General features: G+C 39.0%; 2 protein-coding genes across 3 annotated transcripts in view; one reads left to right on the top strand and one right to left on the bottom strand.

The window, feature by feature from the left end:
- Positions 1-525: 525 nt before the first annotated feature.
- Positions 526-4,075, bottom strand: LOC110051183 (uncharacterized). The gene is made up of 4 exons (XM_089278034.1): positions 3,986-4,075; positions 2,932-3,041; positions 2,525-2,851; positions 526-2,066 (listed from the first exon to the last, which is right to left on the bottom strand). The coding sequence occupies exons 2-4, from the start codon at positions 3,028-3,030 to the stop codon at positions 1,458-1,460; spliced, it is 1,035 nt and encodes a 344-aa protein (XP_089134160.1). The 5' UTR covers positions 3,031-3,041; positions 3,986-4,075; the 3' UTR covers positions 526-1,457.
- Positions 4,076-4,087: 12 nt separating this feature from the next.
- LOC110051165 (uncharacterized) overlaps positions 4,088-17,098 on the top strand; it is a 29,612-nt gene continuing 16,601 nt past the window's right edge. The window contains exons 1-3 of one of the 2 annotated variants that reach the window (XM_089278033.1): positions 4,088-4,155; positions 10,142-10,423; positions 14,409-14,489. In XM_089278033.1, coding sequence (XP_089134159.1) covers positions 10,145-10,423; positions 14,409-14,489 — 360 coding nt within the window. In that variant the 5' untranslated portion in view covers positions 4,088-4,155; positions 10,142-10,144. Of the gene's footprint in view, positions 4,156-4,391; positions 4,583-10,141; positions 10,424-14,408; positions 14,490-17,098 lie in introns of those variants that run through there. The other variant, XM_089278032.1, reaches the window with a different exon arrangement.

Here is a 17,098-nt window from a genome sequence, read left to right as displayed (position 1 = left end):
TTTGAAATTCGAAAATCGTACTCGTAGTCCAACCTATTAAAAGGTCTCCTTTGTCTGGTGTAAGAAACTCAATTTTTCGCAGACTGGTCAAATCTAGTATTGGAGGAAACGCAAAACAAGTAAGAGGAATAAGGCGTGGGTCGCACTTGATCACATCATGTTTTGAAATCTCCCAATGTGTCCATTCAAGCATTGCGTGGCAAGTTGTTCGGGACGCGTAGAATAACAAAAGGTTTATCAGCAGAATGATAGTTTTGCACTTGCTTTGGACAACTTGGTAAGGTTCTCAGTTGTCTTCTGCAAAGCAACGTACAACTTGCAATAACTGATAAAATTGCCTCAAAATAATCACGTTCCAAAATGTATCTTAAAACTATGTTTGACGCCATGAAAGTTTTATTTACTCCCTTTCTCGCGATCCTGTGAACGAGAGGTTTTCGTAAGATCACTCTGACACCATAGTTTAAGTCAATTTTCCATTTTGAGCAGATTTTGAGCACTTTTTTTAAACGAAAAATCAGATGCTTGTTAGTATTGCAAACAAATTTATTGTCAAGCTTCAATAACATTGATCTGTTGGAATGCTCTTAAATTTAACTTAAGAGGAGGCACTTAAACCAACGAAAAAGTTGCGTTACAATTTCAAACACACAAGGGAAAAATTCTCCGAACTTTGTATATTCTTGACTAATTTAAGATACATGTGGGAGGCCCCGTTCTATCCCTATACAGGACGTCTTTTAAAGTTATTTGTTGAGGACATTTCTTTTCAGTCTCCCTTTTAATCTTGTTGATAGGAATTCATTTACAGAAACAAAACATGGAAAAAATATATAAAACACACTATAAATTTTAGGTTAATCAGCTTACGTCTGCCAGAATAGCATAAAAGTTACTAACTGAACGTTCGAGTTTTAAGAGCTCGGGACGCTACTTTTAAAAGCAGTGACTATATCTGAAGTGTACCAGCCATTTATGTTCTCAAAACCAAGAAAAACATGACAATACACGCTGCATTAGCAAGTTAAAATATCTTTTAAATACCATACTTGGAGACCCAGGGGTAGTCAATGGGGGCAAGGAAAAGACGAAAAAAGGCGGGGGAAAATCGGCAAAATAAAATTTGGAGATAATTTTCTTTGATTTTTTCCTCGTCTTTTCGACTTTCGCCTCTCAGTGACTGTCACTGGGTCTCCGAGGATATTTTAGTACTTGACTTCAAATTGAAGTGTTCTTTATTTGTTGATCATTAGTTTATTTCTCCACTATCGTTACCGACGACGGTTTCCTAGTTATTTATAGGGTGAACTTGAAAATTTAACGACGTAAAGTAACGTAACGTTTTGTATCAAAGTTTTGATACAAAAGGCGTCGAAAACCCAATTTGGTTCTAAACAATGTAACTGAGAACTTGTTGTAGTTCATGACAGCTACATATTAATTTTCATGACCCGTCTCTAACACAATCCTTGTGAAATAATCCCAAGGATTTTTTGTTGCAATGGACTATAATTCACTGCATTTCCCGCCGATGGAGTGCGTAAACTAAATACTTTCCATGACCCGTTGATCTTGGACAGACTGCACATGATAATGGCCTGGGAATAAGCTGCATTCTGCATCTGGTCGCTGCAGAGTTGCTTGTTAGGTTCTTTGGCATCAAAGAAGCGTAGACTGGGATGTTTGAACTTGGAAATGTTTGGTGAATTCCATGCACTCAGGGTGAAAAACAGCTTGTCAACAGTAGCAGGCAAGCTCTTCAACCACACATTAATGGTATGGTGACCAAGGTGCTTTGAATGATCCATTACGTCCCCGGAATGCGAAACACCGCTGAAAATACGATGAGAATAATCCACTAGCCCTTGATAATACGTTCCACTGTAGATAAGAACGGATGCATCCAGATAATCGCACCCACTTGAAGGATAGCCCCAGAACAAGTCAAAAATCGTGTGATCAAGAGACTGGTCAGAAATCTCGTACAACACAACAATGAGATGCACAGTGCTAAATGGCTGGACAGCGTAATCTTGCAAGGTGGCCAGTTTGGAACCTAAGTGAGTCTGAAATGAATTAGGGGCAAAATTACATTAAACTCAGTGATAGCTGAGATCCCCCTTCCGATGCTCTTCTAATTAATTTAGCGGAACTCTGTCATCGCATGCACTTGTACAGCGAATTCGCTATGCGTTAAAGAGTTTGAGCGTTCATACATACACGATAGCTATTCATATAAACATAACTGGTAATTTAGCGCTCATTTTCACGGCTAAAATATTAAGGCTGGTGTTCACGAGCGACGCAATCACAAGTCTGACAAGTGCAAGTGCAAGTGCAAGTGCAAGGGTTGTTATTCCCGGGTTAGTGAAAACAGGCCCGACACAAGTGCAAGGATGAAGCTCGTATAAATGCAAGTTCTAGACAATGAAAATCTCCAGTTATTTCAGTAACCAATTTCAAGTTAAACAACTAAGATATAAATTCTAACGAATCTGCGCAACGCAAATTATTTAATTCTTACCTTGAGTTCTTGTTCCCTGTACAACAAACGTTGTTTCTGTGGAGCAGGGCCGAGTCGGGTTTGTACAAAATTCTTGAGATCTTGAATTGTCATGTACGGTTGGTACGCCACTACTGTGCTGTCTCCACCCAGCATAACAACAGATATTGTCTGATTGCTCTCCAGTGAAGACATCTCGGCATGTTCAGGGGTTGCATCAGGCGCGGTGTATTTTGGAAATAGGTTCTCAAGAGTTGCTATGCATTCAAGGTACCTTGGATCACTTGTACTGACGGCTTGAGAGCACTGAGAACACTTATGGGACTTTTGAACGTGCTTTGTCACGCACTGTAAATACATACGAATTTATAAGTCACTATGATATTACCGACCGGCAATCTTTGGCTTTCTTTAAGTTTAATACTTACCCTAAGACAATGCAATGGGGCGTGATCGCACTTCTCCGTCATGCTATCTAAGGGAAATTCTCTTCGAAGTTTCCTGGTCTTGCACATTTCACAATACATGTTCACACGGCCTGAAAGCGATAACGAAAAATCAGTTCGTGGTTTCGTTGTGCTGGTTGGCAAAAACAACAAAATTCAATTCCTGGCAGTGACACCAGCACGTTGTAGAGTCCTTCGCTCCTTGTCACGCAACGCATGGTTCGTTGCGTGACAGAGAGAGGGGATTTTGCATGAAACGCATCCCGGGGTTGGGACTCGAACAAGGAAATGTACGAAAAGCCTTCGAAAATCTTCGGAAGGTCTTCGGATATCTCCGGAAGTTTTCGGAGAAGATTGAATCTTCTTCGGAAATCGTAATAGACCCAATACCCGCAGGATAAAAATCTCATGCCTGTGTTTGGAAAAATTTGGCAGGTGTACTTTAACTGTAGCACATGTATTGTAAATATAATATACATATCATATTGTGTATTTCTGTAAGTGCTGCGTTTCTTACTTTGAAAAGAATACATTTTAATGTTTTGAAAAAAACGTAAAAATACAACTTTCAGCGAAACATTTCGGCCATTTGTAAACCGAAGTTTATGTGAGACGTTATTTGAATCAGCTGTTTTGCTATGATTCGAAGCTAACTGAGAGGACCCTAATCGAATATTTGCCTTCCCACGCCCTGCAGTAAGTCCTCTCTCCCGGGGTAAAAACAACGAACAACGACACTGGGGGTAGGGAGAGGCGGGAAAAACACCGCTCCCAGACTCGCCGAAGATAAATAAATGCCTTTGGACCGCGTGGTAAGATAACAGATAAAGAACCTTTGTGGTCATTTTTGGTCGATGGCTGAATGGATTATTTGAAACGAAAATTTGCTCCAGTCCGTGGTTCGATCTGGTGCAGCTAGCGATCGAAACCAGACAAACCTTGCGCATGTACTTGAAATAAGACTGGCTATTTCTCTCTCTTCGTCGATGCTGCTGCAAGAGGCAAGTCGACTGTATATGTCAAACCAGAAACGTACCTGTACGAGGCGATAGAGCCGCTGTTGAGAAGTCTATCCTCGTCTTAAGCTGGGAGAAGTTACGCCTTAATCGCTCTGGAAGGTTCTTCGGAGTGTGATTTCTTGGAAACTTGTGCCTAATTGCCTAGGTCAACTGAGTGCTATGAGTGATTGCGGTTTCTCCACGTTAGGTAAGTTAAGCTTAAGGCTAGTATTGCTAGCAATGCTCAATTGTTAAAAAAATATATCGATTTTTCCTTCGGAATCGTTTTGAGCAGTTTGTCTTCGTTTGATTTTTTATGAAACCGCGCAGTCACGGACGGGAAGTGCGGAAGGTTTGCTTCAGTGACCTCTCAGTTCGTTTCTAAGAATATCCGCGTTGCTTATTTTCCTTACCATAAAAGGTATTACCCACGTGGGTTTCTCGGAAATGGGAACACAAGCGGTCATAAGCAACCCAAGCTCGTATTTAGCTTACTTGTTCCGTGGAAACGTTTGCATCCAGCTGTTGACACCTGGCGTAGTTCGGGCTGGGTTTATAATTTTAGAATGCTAGCATCGCGGAGCTTCGATAACTTGCCAAACTGGGCGTTCTGTGTTCTGAAGAACTGAGCTAAGGTAAGCGGAAGCATGAACTGGTTATTTCTTTCTTAAATTCGGAAAGATCTGAGTCGATGGCGGATGCACCTTAGAAACGTGATTCTCAGTTGGCTACAATTAAGCTTACTCACCCACAACTGAACTTGTTTCTTTCCAAAGATTGTATTTAATAATAGTTAATATTATTGAGTATGAAGTTTTGTAGCATTCTGAAGGTTGTAACATCCTGCACAACCTGACCAAATGAGAATGGAAACCGGTCTAACCAGTATATCAAGATTCCGAACTTTCTTGGAAATTGGGTGGGGTCGTTGTCGACTCCAACAAATTGAAATGCAAATTTGTTATTTAAACTTGTTTATTAGAAGCAAGTGTTGTACAAAGGGCTTTTTTATTAGCAGCATGTGTGTCTGGCAAAGAGCCAGACGTTAATTACCTAAGTCTATATTTCTTTTGTGTCTTTCTTGGTTGCATGTATTATGCCCTTTATCAATGATGTTATTCAAAGCAGTTTACTTAATATATTAAACATGAAAGACCTTGTTTGACCACATTTCCAAACACCAAGAAGAGAGTTGAAAATATTATTTGAAAATGTGGTTGTTTGATATATCTTCTCAACAGAAACTAAAGCTAAGGAGAACATGGAGAATTAAAATTGTTAAAATCTAAGCTAATTAAGATCAGATGTCCAAACACCATCACGGTCGTGATTTCCTTTGTTCAAACTTGATGAATTATTGAGTTTGAAAAATTACTATTCAAAGTGGAAAATTTTGACCCTGGTTTGAATATTATTGAATGTATGACTCGGTCAGCTGAGGAATTTTTTCATCTTTAAATATTCTAGTGTTTTGCAAGTGACCTGCAAATCTTTCTCGAAACTTGAATCATCAGTAAAAAATGTTCAACATTTGTTGTGATTAATATCTGGTTCCTCTCAATATATATTGTGATCACAAGTAGAAGACATCTGACTTTTTTTTTCATATCCAGGCCACAATGGTTAATTTTTTCTGAGTCAAAAACTTAAGAATCCATGTGAACTGTGACAAGTGGACACATGCTGTTGCAATTAAATACATCCAGTGCGGAGAAATTGGCAGGTGGAGGGTGGGGGTTACTGATCAACAAAGTTTTATGCAGGGAGCCCTGATCTGCTGCAAGTTTTAAACTCTTACCTTTGTATATGCAGTTTTTGAAAGAAAACTATCATGACTCCTTCATGAAGAAATAGCCTTCTTGATGAACAATAATTTTAATTCGTCAACAAGAAGGCTATTGGCCTCGCGCACGATGTTGGTGTACAATTGCGTAACAAAAATGGTCTCACGCTAGATTTCTTATTATTTCTTGTCATTCTTAAAGCCAGTGGTCGTAAAACTTTGCAGAATTAAACTTCCATCTATGTGCACCCCAAAAAGCAAAATTTTCTGTCTGAAAGAGATTTATTAGAAGAACAATAACAAAATTCCGAAAACAGGTTAGGCAAAAAGTGCCATTTTTCCCCCATTTTTTGACCAAAATGTAAAGTGCATTATTATAATTTTTAACTTCTTAGTGTGAACAATTCAATTCAAGAAGGTGTCTCCGAAGTGCACCTAAATTTTGCTTTAAAATGGTGTGATTCTTTCATTTGTGGTTGTATCTGTCAAAAAATATGATTAAAAAACTAGCGTGAGACCACGTTTTTAATTTAAAAACTTTGTCATTTTATCGCGCCTTTGTTTGCACGTTTTGAGCACTTTTTTCCTTTTTTGCCTTTCGCGTGAATTTTGTGTTTTGGCAATCGTGCCTCCGGCATTGCGCATTGTTTTGCCTTTCAGGCCTGCGCTATTTTTGCCATTTTGTTGTTTTGCTAATTTTGCCTTCTGGGCGCTTTTGCCACTTGAGAGCTGGCGAACAACACTGTAATAAAGGCTGGAGTATGCGAGCGGTGCAAAGTACTGACAAAAAGCCAAAGCAAGCATTTTGTGATACTTTTAGTGATGCTATTTTCACAGGCGAATGCTCAGTTGAGATTGAACGTTATCCTTGCTGATCCTTCCGCAAAGTTGGCGAACAAGACCGTAATAAAGGTCAACCAAAAAAAAAAAAAAAAAAAAGTAAAGGTCAACCAAGAGATCGATGTTTTGTTTTGTTTTCTCTTCATGCGGAAACCTTTCAATCCCAGTCTAACTCGACTCGTCCATCCATTTCCTTATTTGGACACAACTTGGGCTTGTAAATAACAAAATGGTCGCGATAAACATGAAATGGACAACAAGATGCAGGGAAGATGCTTGCTTAGTGTGTGTAAAAAGAAGTAAAAAAAGACATAAGATGATTCGTTCTGTCATTTTCTCAAGATCGCCGGGCTTGACAAAAATTGGACAAACGTGTGTCACATCGTTTCCAAATCCTTAGTGGGCACTCTGATAGCGTAACTTACTAGCATGTGGCATTCTCTCATAGTTTGCATTCTGGAGAACGCTTTTCTCCATTTTTGTGATTCCATTTTTGTGATTCAAAAGAGCTCCTTTGACAATAATTTGCAACGCTTTGCCTTGCGAAACCTGTATTATGATTAAGGAAGCTTACATTTGGAATTGAACCAGCTCAGTTTGGTGTACTTGGAATAAATGTAAAATATGCAAAAAGCTAAAGGGGTGCGATTTTTTGGCCTGCGCAAAAGGCAAAAGCAAAAACCACCAAAAGGAGTAATGTGCGCAATTTTGGCAAAGAGCAAAATTTGCCAAAAGGCAAAAATGGCAAATCGCGCCTGCAATGAGCGCAATAAGAGTAGCGTAAAATGCGGCCTGATGTGTTACGCTACTTGCGAAGATTAGAATGGAGAGTATGTGTGATTTTGACTCCTTACAAGAAAGGCACAAGCGCTTTTGAGACGTAGCTAAGATGGAAGGAAACTACATGAAAATTGCTACAAGATGGTGCTCATTTGAAGAGAAAGAAATTAATAACCTGCGAATTACAGCATTTCTAAAACAAATTTTGCTAATTTTGATTTGTACACCAACATCGTGTGTGAGGCCTATTTCGTGGGCTATTAGATGGATGGAATATCTTGCCAAAAGACATTCATTAAGTGCTACTTAATATGTGAATAGATTTAAAGCAAATGTAAGGAAGTCCCTTCCTTTGTATTTTTTCCTTTTAGACCTTCAGATACCTAACAGCAATCAGAGTGTTAATTGCTTTAGTTATTTTATTTTCCCTAATCTGTGGGGATTTTTTTATACTTACAGTACCGATCAGAAGAAACCTTAAAGGGAACGCTTGACAGAACAAGTTCTGTTGCCGTGCCACAGGCATTCCCATTCCCGTTCTTTATCTGTTCCATATTCATTCCATACCCAATCCATATCTGTTCCATATCTGTTCTCTATCCGTTCTGTTCTGTTCTGTTCTGTTCCCGTTCTGTTAGTGTTCCATCAGTAAGTGTTCTCGGAACTCATTCATAAGAACGAAGTTTCTGAGAACTCGTTTACAAGATTGCTTCCAAGGAATTAGCGACACGCTGTTAAAACCAACACCCTATGCTAGAATACAAACAATAAACTTACATTTTTGTGGTTAAAATGTGAGTCCAGTTACTTGAAAAAAAAACGGGAAGAAGATGGTATAACTTCAAGGCTAGTGAGGGAGTCTTTTTCTGAAACGATACAAAGTGACTGCAGGTAGTCAGTGTGTGATTACCTGATGAAAGGAAGATGAAGCCTGCTTGCCAAGCACTTTCAACATCATCAATGGAGAAATGTGAGCAAAAGACAAATTTTCGGCTCTTGTATTTATACGAATATTTAAGTGAGATTTAACATTGAAGTATCACCAAAAACTGTTCAGCGAATGTGGTGGAAACTTGGATGGAGGACGAAAGTGGTGCAAAGTACTGCCAACAAGCTGCAGCGAGTGCAACACTCAACATTTTGTGATATTTTTAGTGATGTTATTTTAACAGGCGAATGCTCAGTTAAGATTGAATGTTATCCTCACCGATCCTTCTGGAAAGTTGGCTAACATCGTTAACCAAAACATTGAGGTTTTGTTTTGTTTTTTTTCATGCGCAAACCTTTCAATCCCTGGGTCTAACTTGACTCATCCATCCATTTCCTTTTTTGGATATAACTTGGGCATGTTGACTATAAAAAAAATTGCCGTGATGAACACAAAATGGACAAGAAGGTGCAGTTAAGATGCTTGCTTAGTGCTTGTAAGAAGAAATAAGAAAAAGACATACACCTTATTCCAAAATGGCCACCACTTTAGTATTCTTTTGTTTACTTGAAAATGAACCCTTGTTGCCTCATTTAAGGGAAAATATTCTTTTGAATTTCGAGTTTAAGAGCGAGGCAAAAAGGGCTAATTTGCAAGTAAACAAAAGAATACTTAAATAGTGGCCATTTTGGAATAACATGTATAAGATGATTTATTCTGTCATTTTCTCAAGATAACCGGGGAGGACAAAAATTGGACAAACGTCTATTTAAAGTTGCATCGTTTCCAAATCCCTGGTGAGCACTCTGATAGCGTAACTTACTAGCAATTACATTCTGAAGAACACGTTCTCTTATAGTTTGTGTTCTAGGGGAACACTTTTTTCCATTTTTGTGGTCTGTTACCGTTCCCTATCCTATCCATTCCATTTCCGTTCTGTTGGCATTCTCATACCCATTCTGTATCGGTTCTGTACCCGTTCGCAAATGCGTTCCCTGTTAGGTTTCTTCTGAGCAGTACTGTACTCGCCATTTCCACATCCCCCATAATACATCTTGTCTGCCCCCCAAACTTTTGCATAAGCATTGTCTTCAGTTTCTTTTGGGATGACTGTAATACTCAGGAGAAATGGGAAACAAAGGATATGCAGAATTTTGGGGGACAAACAAGGTGTATCATGGCGGATGTGGAAGTGGCGAATACTCATGAAATTTTGGGATAACTTGACAGAGCTGTGGAAACGCTTGCCTGTCGGCTGTGTTCCCCTCAGCATTTCTTGTGCTCACAAACTTCCACTCATGTGTTTTTAGAAAATATCACAATGAAAAAAAAAGACCAAGTTGACACTGGTCATCAAAATGTAAATTCTCTTTGCTCACGCTATCATTACATCAAGAGCTCAATTGCTAGTTCTTTTTTCTACAGAGTTATAAATTTAAACAATTTTTAACCATTTATCAGCGTGCAGAAAAATTTCCAGGCCAAATTGAAAAATAGAAGACAGTGTAATTGTACATAAAATTTTACTCGCCAAACGGGCAAGCGAGTAATATTAAACGGGTGCGAGTTATTGGGGAAAAACAAATTTAATTAATAAAAGTTAGTAAACCGTCAAGGTGTCATAATCCCCAAAAGGCACAGTAGCACTACGTCAAAAAGAAATAACTAAATAGAATCTCTTTCTTCTTGTTGTGACTAACCATGTTCATGACAGGGGGATACAATCAGTTGCCTTTTCATGCAGCCACTAAGACTCAAAGAGATCCCACCCCATGATTGCAGGATATTTAATGAAAATCCAAATACTTGAGTAAAGTCTGTGCTGTTGAAGAATGACGCTCACTTCCTGCTTTTCATCCATAGAACATGTCTGCAGAAGAAACAAAGCATCAAGCTAACTCTGGCAGTTGTTTGAGTGAGAATGGGAGGACCAATCTTGGCTTTGGTGATCCTCTGAGAACAGGCGATCATGGCAGTATTTCAGACCCCAACAGCCATGGTAGAAACCAGCCAACAGATTGGCCAAAACGTGCACATGATATGATGGAAGATTTCCTTACCAGATGTCCAGGGGCCCATGGTCAAAATGACCTGATGTCAAGCAGAGGTCATGCTACTGCAGAGCAATGTGATCCTTCAGTGAAGGTATTAATTTTATATAATTAAACATTATACATCCTGTTTACCAGTTGTGTACTGGTAGTTTTATGATAACCAAATCTTCAATAGAAAATACCCGTCTGGGCTTTGTTTACTTAATTGTTTGTAAAGTGTTTGTTGACCCTTGTAAAATAAATAGTGGGATCCCAACAGGATCCTGCCAAGAATCCCGGCATCCGCTGGGATCTTGCCGGGACCCCACCATTAGGATGCCAGTTTTCCCAGCGGGATCCTTCCCAGGAAAATTTCCTGCCCCACATCTCGACAAGAATCCCGTGAAGAAATCTGTCCTCGCCAGGGTCCCTCCAAGAAAAAAATCCCCTCCAGGATCCCAGTGAGAATCCTGCTGGGAAGCAAAATCTTGGTAGTATTCCTGGTGAGAACTAAATACTTGCGGAGAAAAAGTTCTTGTATAGAAATTCCTGCCAAGAACTTGAACATTCTTGTGGCCGAAACGCAAATCCCAGCAAGGGTGTGTTAAACTTGTTCTTGAAATAAACTACTTCATGGTTGACCATGGAAGCAACTGCCAGTCTAAAACTATCATGTGTGATCTTGAGCCATGTCTAGTTAAAGTTTTAATATATAGATTTAGCCAAGCCGAAAAGTGGAGCTCCTGGGCTAGGTTGTTCAAAGCCTGATTAAGCTAGGTAACCCAGGATAAGCAAGCATTTTGATTTGAGTTTTTTTAGCTTTGCAGTGAGGTTTTCTGTTTATTTTGTTTGGCCTTCTCTCATACAACGCAAAACATAAGCAGTGAAAAAAAATATACAAAAGAAATACTTTGGTTAATTTTTAATCCTGGGTTAGCATTAATTGGCTTCCGAACAACTTGGCCCAGCTGAGTACATCAAGTTAACCTGACCCATGATCCAATGGAAAACCAGTAATTGGTCAGCGGTCAACTTAAAAAAAAGCATGTTACCTCGACGAGCTCTAAACCTGAACCCACAATATGGTCACATGATATTGGTCAGCGCATATTCTTGTTTTGAGAGGTGTCAATTAGCCATATCATGGATGTCCAGTATCAAATATGTACACTGTAAACCAAGGCTGCATGCCTCGGTCAGCCTATTAGCTCAGGAGTATGGCCGCCATGTTGCACGACGTCGTCGTCGTCATTGGGCGCATGCGCCTGTGATCCATGCCACTAGCCATGTTGACCATGAAAAAAGAGTTGCATGGTTTTCTATTTCTATGCATGCATGTGGTTCTCTTCCAGGGACTCTTCTTGGCAGCCCTTTGGGCCACTGGAGCTCTGCCAGTATTTATAACGACTCAATCTTAAAGTTTGGCATACCAAAAACGAGCCGTGAAGACGAAATCCAATGTATGTTAGCTTATCTATAACCATGCCAATCACATCTAAATGAACTGAAGCTTGAAATGGCGATGACTAGCCGAGTGCTTTAACATGCTGTATAGAGGATTTTTGTTGACTCTCAGATGTGTACTGTGTAGCTTCTTTGTTTTGAAATTTCTGCATGATTTTACATGTAATCAGATAGATAGATAATCCATACATAGGATTACCTGTCACGATTCCAGTGACCATCATTCAGCGATGATCTTCTGATGGTAAACTCCGAAAATTGGCTGTTACACTCACTTGGCCTTGAGAATTTTCTTTGCAACAGCATCCAGGAAATCTATTTTGTGAAGGATCTTTCAGCAGGCCACAAAAATGGCAAACTTGTTGTGGGAATCTTCCCGCCAAAATCGTTAACCCAGCAATACAATATTGGCTGACTAAAATCATGTGGGACATAGAAGAAGCCATCCTGCGAGTAGGAGAGAAGAAATTAACCTTTGAGAAAGTTTGAGTGCCTTGAGTGCTGCTAAAAAATCCACATCAGAAAAGGGGTGGAAAATTGTTTGTTTACCTGGTCTGTTTACTTCGAAGCTTCAGTAAGGACCTGTCTGTAGGGATTAAAGCTGCTTTGTTGAAGGTCTTGAGATTGCATCTAAAACACCTTGAAGCTGTGGTCGATCGTAATCAAAGAAGTCAGAATGTCTCAAACTCTCAAAGAAAATGCTGATTAACAATGTCTTGCCTTCTTGCAAAGTCATTTGCCTTTCACTCCCCCTTCTACCTGTGGGCAACAAGTTACTTCATAATATTTTTTTCTATGCAGGTTATAATTAACTTCAGATCTTAGAAGGCTGAGAGGAAAGTAAATGTTTGAGACAGTAAATTTTACTCATACAGTCAGACAACAGTACTTGGTGGGTTTTGCTTTTGCCAAAAACAACTCGTCCCAGGCATGTGGACAGTGAAAGGTTTTTGCCCTGAGTATAGCAGAGCTCCAGCGGCCCTTTGGGCCGCCAAGTAGAGCCCCATACTCATATAGGCAAGAAAAGGAATCCCACGAGTTGATTTTCTCATGGTTATCATGGCTAGCAGTATTGCTTGGGGGCACGTATGCACAGCGGTGACTGCGATGACAACAATGACAACGGAGTTGCGCCACATGGCGGCCATACTCCAAATAATAGGTTGACAGAGACATGCAGCCTTTGTTTACCGTGTACTTCTTTGATATTGGACAACCATGTTATGATCAATTGACACCTGCCAAAACAAGGTATCCGCTGACCAGTATCACATGACCATATCGCAGGCTCAAGTTTACGGCTCATCGAGGTCACATGTTTTTTTGAAATTGACCACTCACCAAGTGCTTGTTTTCAATTGGATCACAGGCTCATGTCAGGTTAACTTGTTGAAAATAGGGCAGGCTTGCATGGAAGCCGGTTAACGCTGCTTTGTTTTGTGTATATATATATTTTATTTTTTTTGCATATATGGTGATTATTAAAACTCAAAACAGAAGGCCAAACAATATACAGAAAACCTCCCTGCCAAGTTACATGAAATTAAAATTCTACCTTTTCCTGGGTTAGCTTAATCAGGCTCTGAACAACCCGGCCCAGGAGCTATGCTTTTAGGCTGGCTTAAAGCTATATATTTATACTTTTTAATTACCAGTCCTTTACCAAATTATGTAAATAATAAGCCTTGAGGCCTCCACCTGTAAAATAACTCTTACATGAATTCTTGTCTTCTTGGTAGTAACTAATATGAACTAACATTTTTGTATTGGAATTGTGTTTAATTTAATGTTATTGTAATTGCTATTGTATTTTATTGTAATTTTTATCTTAATCCATACTTTATATTTATTGTAAGTTTAGATAATTAACATAGAAAAGCCCAGTTTAGGGAGTGTTAGTGTCTATTGACACGAGATGGTCCATAGAGCAATTTCTTCACAAGATGATAAAACCAAATTGTACTTTGCGCCCCCAAAAAAGATTCCACAAGAGAATGCCAAAATTTTGTTTATTTAGGGACAGGAATCAAATTGCTGCCCTAAAACCCTGGTTATTCACATCTCATGTTTCCATTGTTACCAATTTGTAAATTCTCCTTACTGTGCTTCATACATTTATAAATAAGACTTAAATATGACAGAATTTGTTTCAATGTCATCAGTTTGGTACAGCATTTAATTTAAGCTATTAACTTGATCTCCTGTTTGGTGTTCCTTTTGGGATTGAAAAAATTTACAAGGGCCGGATAGTTCAAATCCTGATTAAGCTAACCCAGGATTAGCGAACACTTTTAATTTTTTTTTTGTACATTTTTGGTGAGATTTTCTTTTTTGTTTGTTTTTTGCTTGTTTGTTTGTCATTTAGTCTTGAGTTTGAATAATCTCAAACTTCCCAAAACTTAGGCAGTGAAAAACATTTTATACTAGAAAAATTAATACTCCGGTTAACTTCTAATCTTGGGTTAGCATTGACTCGCTTCAGTGAACAACCCATTCCTGAATAATAGCCTCGCTATATTACATTATAACCTTAGCCTTTTCCTTGGAATGATATCTACAAACAAAATCAGAAACGTTTCTCAGTCACACAGTTTATATCTTCTACTGAATTAGCTTCACATTTTTGTTGTAAGGAGGATGATGGACCTCCCTTTAGTGACACAGAAGAAGAAGAAAGTGTTTTCCCTCAAGAACCCTCTGAAAATCAAGAACAGGTACTTAAGGTCTTGTTTTGTATTTTACGCAGCTAGTTTATGCTCCAGATTTGGTTTGCCCATGGGGGTAACTCCCATACAAAAAATGGTGGGGGTGCTCATCATACCTTTTAGGGGTTAAAAATGTGGTTTTGGTACCTCTTAGGGTGGTTAGCCTCAAAAGGTCCACAGCTGGAGCTTTTGCCGTACCTTTTGGGGTATTTATTTGAAGATAATATGTTATGTAGCAATTGGTACCTGTAAAGGGAGAAAAGAATTTCAAACCATGCCCACAAAACAGGATCTTGGTACCTCTTAGGGGTCCTTTTCAAAATTTCCGAAGAGCACCCCCGTCTTTGTTATATGGGAGTTCCCCCTGGGTTGTTTTGTTCTAATTAAAAAACATCCATACCCCTCCCACAGAAGGTTTTCTGGGGTGAACCTCTGCCCCCAGCCTAGAAATTCGAGTTTAGCCAAATTAAAACTCTCCTTTAAACACTTTTGTTCCAACCCCTTCCCCTCCTTATCAGAACTTCTGATTACCTACCATGGTGTTTTTATGGAGTGTTCTTGAAACTGTGCAATAAATCTGCTGTTATATCAAGCATTTCGGCCTGTGAGAATCAGGGCAAGTCCCCTAGAGAATGACTGAGGTAAGTTATCATGAATACAAATGGTTTCAAAATAGTCTTGACACCTACTGGAATTCATCTGCTGTGAATTGCCAGCCATACTCTTCACAGCTTTGAAAAGATTTGCACTCTAGAGGATTATATACTTATTGACTCAATGGGAAGGTAGGACAGGAAAATGTTTGGCTCGAGGTCCGGACGTACGGACTGAGTGCAGTGACCGAGAGCCAAATATTTTCCCATCCGACCCGACCTAACTCAGTCAATAAGCATTTTATCATATGACCATTTAGTGTTAAAAATTTCGAAAATTCTGTTTGAACCTTAATAATATACATGGAAAAATTACTCGATTGTGATTGGCTGAGAGCAGTGCAGTTCAAGTGTTACACAAATGCAAAAAGTGTAACACCAGTGCAGATTACACATCGTAATTCTGGATTATGATTGGCTGAAAGACAATAGGAAATTTTCTAAGCTAATGATATCACGTAAAATGAAAGAAAGATCTTCTGGCGCTTCCTCCACGTGAATTTTTTCATGTTTATATTATTAATAAGTAACCATATGGTTTTTGTTGTTTAATTTGGAATTAATTTGCACTTGTGAGTTTTTCAAAAAGCTCACTTGTGCAAATTAATTCCAAATTGAACGACAAAAACCGTATGGTTACTTAGAAACTCATAATTCATGATTGGAAAACCACGACTCATTTTCTCATTTCTGTTCTTTAAATTACAGTACAGAATTACAATTCATGGTAACAGCAAGTTTTTTTTAAAAAAAAACATGGGTTGTGAAAGTATGAATCAAAGAAGTTACTGAGAGGTTGAAAAGTCATTCAATAGCCGTAGAGCTGTTTACAGATTGTTCCTATTTTGATTGCCAAACCTGTCTAAAAAGCCGACAGAAAGTTGACATAAAGCTGTCAAGAATGTGTCAAAACTATCAAAAACTTAGCGAGTGACTAGTTCGCTTCACGCTTCGCTGAAATTGTTTACAAATCTTCTTCACCTGAAGACTCAAAATGTCTGCTGTCGTTTCAAGCTATTTGTCGAGCTGTCGGATCCTCTTAAACAAGAGAGAACCAGTAAGTGAATATTACTTACACCGATGTTGGCTCAGGTTTCTGCTAAAAGAGTGCATGGGTTTCCTGACTTTTGCTGTGTAGTAATTACACGAACAGGAACAAGCGAGTCCCATGGGTTAACCCTTCTCAGACTGGGAATTTTCTGCTCTGCAGGAGTTGGAGTGACTTAACACTTTCTGACTAGGATCACAGGGACCATATTTTAAAACCAAATATTTGGCATCTCTGGGAAATCTTTGTAAAGAATTATATCTCCTTCCCTTGATGTACAGTGCAGAATTATTGTTACTGTGGTTGCAGTTGTTTTGTTACCTAGGTTTAATCACGATTTGTGGCAGTGGCTTAATTATTGAAAGCGATTTTAATTTGTGACCATAGGTGGGAATATCTACCACGAGATTTCACCCCGTCTTCCTAACTTGAAGCAAAGCCTTATAGATAACTTTTCAAATGTTTACTGCAAGTTCATTTCACTCCGTGGTGCAAGAAAGCCAGATCTTCATCAGTCTTCAGTCAAATAAAGTTCGAGCCATGCCCAGATTAGTCTTCTTTAGGAGTTTAATACAAATTTTCCGACGAGCAACCCGACCTTTTGATAGGAGAGTCACCCCTTCCCCCTCCCCCCCCCCCCCCGGGTTGAAAACGTGGCATGCAATTGAGCTTTTTTTGTGACGATAGTACTGTTTTAATGACTGAAAGTCATGAAATGAGTTTGCCCATTGATATAGTTATATCTTTTGATGATTCATGTGTTATTGATGATTACCAAACATAGATATTACAAATCGTGACTTGATACTTTCATAATTTCTGCAATAACAAGTGACAATTGTTGTGTTTGAATTATAGGCAGGCTAAAAACCACTTGACACCTATCCACACATTTCGTGGTGTCATTAATTTCAAGG

This window comes from Orbicella faveolata, unplaced genomic scaffold (assembly GCF_042242905.1).
Source record: "Orbicella faveolata isolate gen_17 unplaced genomic scaffold, um_ofav_v1 contig_46, whole genome shotgun sequence".
Classification (NCBI taxonomy): Eukaryota; Metazoa; Cnidaria; class Anthozoa; order Scleractinia; family Merulinidae; genus Orbicella; species Orbicella faveolata.
This window is presented reverse-complemented; position numbering and strand designations above follow the sequence as displayed.